This window comes from Oncorhynchus tshawytscha, linkage group LG13, assembly GCF_018296145.1.
Source record: "Oncorhynchus tshawytscha isolate Ot180627B linkage group LG13, Otsh_v2.0, whole genome shotgun sequence".
Classification (NCBI taxonomy): domain Eukaryota; kingdom Metazoa; phylum Chordata; class Actinopteri; order Salmoniformes; family Salmonidae; genus Oncorhynchus; species Oncorhynchus tshawytscha.
Window position 1 is genome coordinate 14,856,130 of NC_056441.1, and position 8,408 is coordinate 14,864,537.

General features: G+C 43.7%; 1 protein-coding gene across 1 annotated transcript; it reads left to right on the top strand.

Moving 5' to 3' along the window:
• The first annotated feature begins 788 nt into the window (after positions 1–788).
• On the top strand, positions 789–7,663 carry LOC112264347 (HEPACAM family member 2). Its single transcript, XM_024440889.2, has 8 exons — positions 789–1,242; positions 1,513–1,797; positions 4,070–4,369; positions 5,279–5,407; positions 5,949–5,970; positions 6,078–6,112; positions 6,522–6,595; positions 6,842–7,663. Exons 1-8 carry the CDS (start codon positions 1,065–1,067, stop codon positions 6,974–6,976), a joined length of 1,158 nt encoding a protein of 385 aa, XP_024296657.2. The 5' UTR covers positions 789–1,064; the 3' UTR covers positions 6,977–7,663.
• Positions 7,664–8,408: the final 745 nt, after the last annotated feature.

Consider the following 8,408-nt stretch of genomic DNA (forward strand, 5'->3'; position numbering starts at 1 on the left):
TCTCACCCCTTCCCTCCTCTATAATACCTTCTCACCCCTTCCTTCCTCTATAATACTCTCTCTCACCCCTTCCTTACCTCCTCAATAATCTCTCCTGCTCAATCCTCAATAATACTCTCTCACCCCTTCCTTCCCTTCTCTATAATACTCTCTCTCACCCCTTCCTTCCCTCCTCTATAATATTCTCTCTCACCCCTTCCTTCCCTCCTCTATAATACTCTCTCTCACCCCTTCCTTCCTCTATAATACTCTCTCTCACCCCTTCCTTACCTCCTCAATAATACTCTCTCACCCCTTCCTTCCTCTATAATACTCTCTCTCACCCCTTCCTTACCTCCTCAATAATACTCTCTCACCCTTTCCTTCCTCTATAATACTCTCTCTCACCCCTTCCTTACCTCCTCAATAATACTCTCTCACCCCTTCCTTCCCTTCTCTATAATACTCTCTCTCACCCCTTCCTTCCCTCCCTCCTCAGAAGTAAACTCAGAGTTCGTCCACATTCCGTCCGTGCTCAATGGCGTCAAAGGGAAGTCCCTCCTCCTCTCCGTGGAGACTAATTTGTTAATTTCTTTCTCTCTCTATAGCTCACTCTCTTGCTCCTTCCCTCTATAACACTCTCTCTCACCCCTTCCCTCCTCTATAATACTCTCTCACCCCTTCCTTCCCTCCTCTATAATACTCTCTCTCACCCCTTCCTTCCCTCCTCTATAATACTCTCTCTCACCCCTTCCCTCCTCTATAATACTCTCTCACCCCTTCCTTACCTCCTCTATAATACTCTCTCTCACCCCTTCCTTCCCTCCTCTATAATACTCTCTCACACCTTCCTTTACTCCTCTATAATACTCTCTCTCACCCCATCCTTCCCTCCCTCCTCAGAAGTAAACTCAGAGTTCGTCCACATTCCGTCCGTGCTCAATGGCGTCAAAGGGAAGTCCCTCCTCCTCTCCGTGGAGACTCACTTTCAAAATGAGGATGTTGAGATCCAGGGCAGCTGGTACCAGACCCGGCCGGGGGGCCCCAAAACCCTCCTGGTGACCTTCCACAACCATTCAGCCATCATGGTGGCCTCCATGAGACACAGGAGCCGCTTCTTTTTCCAGCCCCCCAACGCCTCTCTCCTGATCCCCAGGCTGGACGAGGCGGCGGAGGGGGACTATCACCTGGACCTGGATATTCACTTCCCCCAGAGACAGGAGCTCGTCAGGGTCGAGAGGACCATCCATGTCACTGTAGATGGTGAGTTGGTGGTGGACACCAGAGAATCTTATGTCAATCTCTATTTTTACATCATTGATTGACGAGCTATACATCTTATATATGTTGTGTACATAGGCAGATCATTGTGGAATGTTGCATGTATGGAACATTTCGGCCTGGCTGCATCAATCCAATTGCCATGTACTTCGAAAGACTTAAAGACCTTTCCGGTAAATAGTTTAACGGACTGCATTACAATACTGTTTCTTTCATCAGCATACTCACTGTTCTATCTCTCCCCTTCTCCAGTACCCGTGTCCACTCCTGTTATCAGGAAGACCCCATCTTCTACAGTTGTTGAGGACAAGGAGAACGTGACGTGGACCTGCTGGGTGGAGAACGGGACCAGGGTTCAGTACCAGTGGCTGAGGAACAACATGCCCCTAGATGCTAGTGATCGCCATCAGTTCTCACAGGATAACTCTACTCTGGTGATGAATCCTGTGAGGAAGAAGGACATTGGACAGTACCGCTGCCTGGCCAGGAACCACATCAGCCAGAGACAGAGCCACACCCTGGACCTTAATGTATTCTGTAAGTACTGTAGGTCTGTCTAAAACAGCACACCCCTATTGGTCTAAAACAACTCACCCCTGTTGGTCTGTCTAAAACAGCACACCCCTGTTGGTCCACTGTTGGTCTGTCTAAAACAGCACACCACTGTTGGTCTGTCTAAAGCAGCACACCACTGTCTGGTCTGTCTAAACAGCACACCCCTGTTGGTCTGTCTAAACAGCACACCCCTGTTGGTCTGTCTAAAACAGCACACCCCTGTTGGTCTGTCTAAAACAGCACACCCCTGTTGGTCTGTCTAAAACAGCACACCCATGTTGGTCTGTCTAAAACAGCACACCCCCCCTGTTGGTCTGTCTTAAAAGCACACCCCTGTTGGTCTAAAACAGCACACCCCTGTTGGTCTGTCTAAAACAGCACACCCCCCTGTTGGTCTGTCTAAAACAGCACACCCCTGTTGGTCTAAAACAGCAAACCCCTGTTGGTCTGTCTAAAACAGCACACCCCTGTTGGTCTGTCTAAAACAGCACACCCCCGTTGGTCTAAAACAGCACACCCCTGTTGGTCTGTCTAAAACAGCACACCCCTGTTGGTCTGTCTAAAACAGCACACCCCTGTTGGTCTGTCTAAAACAGCACACCACTGTTGGTCTGTCTAAAACAGCACACCTCTGTTGGTCTCTCTAAAACAGCACACCCCTGTTGGTCTCTCTAAAACAGCACACCACTGTTGGTCTGTCTAAAACAGCACACCCCTGTTCCTCTGTCTAAAACAGAACACCCATGTTGGTCTGTCTAAAACAGCACACTGTTGGTTGGGGAAGGAAATTAATGGCAACTTCTCATACTTTATTTTCCCCATTTTAAAGAAGTACAAAGACTTGACATCGTCCTGGCCTTCTATGAGTAATCTCAGTATGTAAATCCATACCACCCCTGGGCACACACTGTGCAGATATGGCATTTGCATGTCTGACAGACGTCCAGTGTTCTGTGGCGATACTATCGTTGCAGTTTCGCTATCGTGATGCTGTTGCGTTAATGAAACCAGGCTGGTCCTGGCAGGTTTGGAGATTGTTGGAGGTTGTTGACATATAATATGGTTGGACATTAGCCCGTCCTACAGTTGAAAATGTTATCTTCCAACAAGACAACAAATGTTGCAGTACGTCAAAACAGTTCCATTATGATAAATGCAGTTCTTAATGGTTGTATTTATAGATGTAGTCAGAGGAAAGGGATTCATTAGATGGGACCTCTTTGTCTTAACATCTAATGTAACACCCATGTAGCTGTAATATCACATTACCTTCTACATTATTGCTCATACAGGTAGAGTTTATTATCCTATTGTGTATTTCTATCAGCAGTTATATAAATGAGTATATTACGCTGATGGCTGCTGACAACACACTTCAAGTTGGAATTGCAGAGACAGGCAGAAACTGAGAGAAGATAATTACAAATAATTGACAGATGTTATTTCGTTGATACATGGTTATTCTTCATCTTACTAAGGAGGACCCCAATGATCCCTAGGCCCGACTTTGAGAAGCACTTCCCTAAGCCATTTCAGTGTCACATCGCCATTGTCATTTTTGAGGATATGAGGTTTCATTATAGGCCCCCATCTAATACGTCCAGTTTGTTTTCATATCAACAAACCCGATGTGCAAGCTAATGTGATGACCACAGTGACTAGTAGCATATCCTAGCAACTGAGGCACACAGCTCTAATGTCAGCTTTGTTTTCAATATATGACGGCCATTTCACAATGGCAAAACGCCTTCGCTAGAACCTGAATGTTTGAGCGGCCATATGGCGTTGCTTCAGGCGGACACTCTGATGGCAAAAATAAATCAAAATACAGTAATTGCCACCTGTTCAGCTAAAGGACGTGAGAAGACCTGGACTACCACTCATCCCTGTAGCAGTGAAACCACTCTATGTCTTGTAACCTGATTTGTAGTGGCGTAAAGCTTAATAAAGAGTAGTGATACTAGCAAGAGCAGTGTGTGGGCTTCTTCTTTTTTCTCATATTACTCTACTGTTACCACGCACCTGAAACAAAGATAGCTCAGATGTGCGAGTGTTTTTTGAATTTTAGTGGAGAAGAGCCAAAAGCAGCCTTACAATAGGGCGACATGTTTACTCAGTTAATGAGATTCTGAATTATTGATGATCAAACAATTCATCTTAGCTGCCAACGGATCCTAGGTTTACCACAGTCCCAATAGAGTTTGAAGTTGATTATAGTGTTTGTGACAATGTGAGCCCCTCTGATATCTTCCAGATGGTCCTTACAACCTGGCTGTAAAGTCTGACCATGGCCTGAGGACCGGGGAGGTCTTCACAGTGAACCCTGGTGAGCTGGTGTTCTTCGACTGTCAGGCCGACTCCAACCCTCCCAACAGCTGTATGTGGATCTCTAAGACCAACAACGCCACTGAGGTCATCACTGTGGGACTGCGCCTGGAGGTCACCTCATACAAGCTGGCCCAGGCCGAGGAGTTCCTGTGCAGGGCGTATAACAATGTGACCCAGAAGCAGGATGAGACCCAGTTCACCCTGGTGGTGGCCAGCCTGGGGACAGGTGGGTAGAGCTGGGCTGCTGTCCTGGTGTGCTGGAGGGAACGAAGGAGGGACTGGGAACACACACACACACGCACGCACGCACACACACACTCTGGCCTGGGTTGCTGATGTAGCGTAGGTGGGACTGAGAATCAGGTCTGGGTACCCACTGTGCACCTTATCATGCCATAAAGTACCAAGGTGAGGAAGAGGAGAAGATGAGGTGTGCTGTCAGAGGGACAAAGGGACAAATGTTACTGACATTTGAAACCTAAATGGTGTGTATACTGTAACCTTTTCCAAATGTGAGCAGTAGCCTTGAGTGCAGATAGTCCAAAGGTACCTTTAGAACAGAGCCAGGTAATTCACCTACACACAGTGAATCATACATATTGTATTTCTTCTCAGTTGCTATGTGCCTGGCCTGTGTAAAAGTCCACTGGCTCCATAGGAGAGTAAACAGAGAGAAATAACAGCTGGTCTCATTGTTGACCACGTTTTACTGCATGTGTGGAGTTTCTATGTGTAGGTGGTTTCAGTCTCCAAATGGGCAAACATACACACAATCTTGGCTACTGTATAGCAAGTGACATTGTTGAAAATATAATCTATTGAGAAGTATCTAAAAATGTTATGAACAAACTAAACTTACTAACTGTCCACCAGGTCTGAGTTGACAAGTTTACTCTTAGCTTGGACTCTATTCCCCAATGTGTAGCATTTAGTCACAATACCTGCAGGGCCTGTTTCTCAGTCACAGATTAAGCCTAGTCCATGACTAAAAAGCATTTCATTAAAAAAAATCTCTATTAAATACAATAGCTAGCTTTTTAGTCCAGGATTAGGCTTAATCAGTGTCTGGGAAATCGGCTCTGTCTAAGTTTTAAAATGTTTTTCTGAATGTAGAGTTATTCTCTTTTATTTGTAGGAAAGGAGAGCTATGTCCAGGAGAACAACTCATTCTCTCCTCTGGCTGCCATCACTCTGTCCTGTCTGTTCATTACTGGCTGTATGTTACTGGTCTACTTCATAAAGACCTGTCATCATCCCAAGAGAGGTAGATGTTACGGCCCACTTTATAAGTCTCAGGGTGACAGCAGTAACTGTGACCACAGAACACACACTACTACTGTAGACACTAGATTTTAAAGTTTGATCACAGTACAGTAAATGTAAATTATCTGCAAATGCTATGTCAAACTGAAACAGGATATAGGAGAAAATAATGTCTTCTGACTCTCTATATCATTTCTGTTATTGATGAAGAGCATGACTCTCTATATCATTTGTGTTATTGATGAAGAGCAGGACTCTCTATATAATTTCTGTTATTGATGAAGAGCATGACTCTCTATATCATTTGTGTTATTGATGAAGAGCATGACTCTCTATATCATTTGTGTTATTGATGAAGAGCATGACTCTCTATATAATTTCTGTTATTGATGAAGAGCATGACTCTCTATATCATTTGTGTTATTGATGAAGAGCATGACTCTCTATATCATTTGTGTTATTGATGAAGAGCATGACTCTCTATGTCATTTGTGTTATTGATGAAGACCAAAAAGTATCATCTTATCTTGTTTCTTTTACAGTTCTCATGAACATCTATAACAGGTAAGAACATTACTGATCCCGGCTTACACATGAATAAAGACCTCTGTCTAGGTAGCCTACATCCAGTAAATGGGTTTAATTCCAGTTGATTTGCCTCTACCATGCAGACCTTTGACAGAACCGAAGCGTCCACACTGTTCAGGTAAGTCCCCTCACTCCGGCTGCACTGTTTACTGTATACCTTATAGCCTTACATTCCTGCCTGTTGTTAGGCAGTGTCGTGGACATAGCCTTAGACAAACAATACTCTTCATAAAAGCTTCACCAGCATAGAACAATTACAGTAATCATACTTGTTTGACTTGTGCAGGCATATTTGTCCATTAGCTTGGTTGGTAATCTCTTCACATTTCAGTTGGATTCGTCTGTGCTTTAGTGGACTGAGTTCAATACATTTAACTGTGGTGGGGCAGTATTCGGTTTTCCCCAAACCAAAAGTGACACGTACTAAATCAAATAGTCTACTGGGAACAAGAAACAGGAAGTAAGTGGAGAGAGAATAGAACATTGACAGGTGAAGATATAAACTATTAACTACATTGTACTTGCAGGTCATGAGGATGCAACTGAAGACTTTGGCATCTATGAGTTTGTCTCTATACCTGGGAAAATGGAATCTACACAGGTATGTTGTATGTCTTGCAACAATGCAGCTTGGTACAAAAGTCCTAATTTTCTGCTGTTACACTTCTTTCATATTGTTGTGACCCTCGCTAATGAGCCCATGTTACAATCCCCCCATAGGGGTTAACCCTATTGGAGGAATGCGTAGCATGTTTGCCTTTAACGTGTGCTACCCAGGTTCTATTCCCAACCCCACCGTTTGCTATAACATGTAATGTCCCTAAATGTGTTTGTTTTCATTTCCCAGGCATCAAGCAGATCTCTGGCACACCTAGAGTCTGTCCAGGATTTGCATACCACCATCTATGATGTCATTCGGCACATCCCTGAAACTCCCACCCTGGCTAACCAAAGTCTGCTGTTGAAGCAGTGTGAAGCCTAAAGACCAGAATATTATTAAAGATACTTTCTGAGTCCCCAAGTGGAACCATATTCTCTGTATAATGCACTATTTTTGACCAAAGCCCTATTTCTAGATAGGGAATAGGGTGCCATTTGGGACACAGTAAACATTGTAAACATTGTGTAAATGAACTCCAGTGAGGTTTTCCTCCTGACAAGTGTACATACCTTCACCAAAGTCCCAATCACTTCTCTGAAATCCCATGGACATTATTCATCAACGGATGAATCCAAAGAGCTTTAATGTGTGAATAAGATATACTGTATTTTTCTCTTGTGCTATTTCAAGCTCTCTCTCTCTGGAAGTGGGCAAGTGGGCAAGTATGAATGAATTATCACATTGAAAGCAAGATACTGTCTGATGGCTGTGTTGTCAAACATAATTTTTTAGCATGTAAATACATCTATTCTACAGTGCATGCAATTACTTTCTTTTTTCCCCCCAAGAAATTACATTTTGTTTTACTGAATAAGTCCTATTTATTCCCAAGTAAACAGATGATGGTCCTCTCTTTCTGATGTAGCATTTTTTATCTTGACATTGTCAAATACACTCCATCGGAGGTTGAAATGCCAGGTGTGCTGTTGCCTGTCTGCAAAGTATCGTACAGTTTCCTGATACAGATATGTGCTTTTTGGATTTTAATAAAGATTTATAACAATTTGATTAGACTCAAAGAGAGCAGCATCTTTCCATAATTAAATATGATGTGATAGGCCTGGTCTGGTGTGATCTGGTCTAGACAGGTGTGGTGTGGTTAGAGAGAGGGAGTGACAGAAGGAGGGTTCAGCATGTGGCACTGTGCCTTCCATCTGCTCCTGCTGACTCATAATCTCGAATAGTGTGTGTGTGTGTGTGTGTGTTTGTGAGGAAGAGAGAGGGAGAGTGGCGAGGTGGGAGATGGAGAGAGAGAATCTTAATTCAGATTCATGACTCGGGTAAAAGCAGACCAACTGCAAGAACATCTTTAGCTGTGTCAAGTGTGTTAGTTTATCCCCAGTAAGTACTGGAGAGTTTGTTATAATATTGACCAAATGCATTCTGCATTCAGAGTGTATTTTATGATGTCGGCTACTGTTAGGAAGTCCATCTGTCTCTCTGTATGTTTTACGGGAGGATCCACTCAATACAACTGCATGACAAACAGCACTGGTGCCTGGAGGCAGCACCTCTCCTCACCTTCATTTGACAGGGAAATACTGGAGCGTCATTAAGCAGGAACTAGATTAGGTTGTGTTGTTTTAAACCAGGCTTTACTGGACCAGGTAGGCCTAATAGTGTTTGGTGCTTGAGATGATGGGTTCTAAGAACTCTTCAATTAACCCCATGATTTTTTAAACATGCCTGTAGCAATTCAATTACTATCCTATTTAATTAATGAGTTGTAGGAAGATAGGCTACGTGATCAACA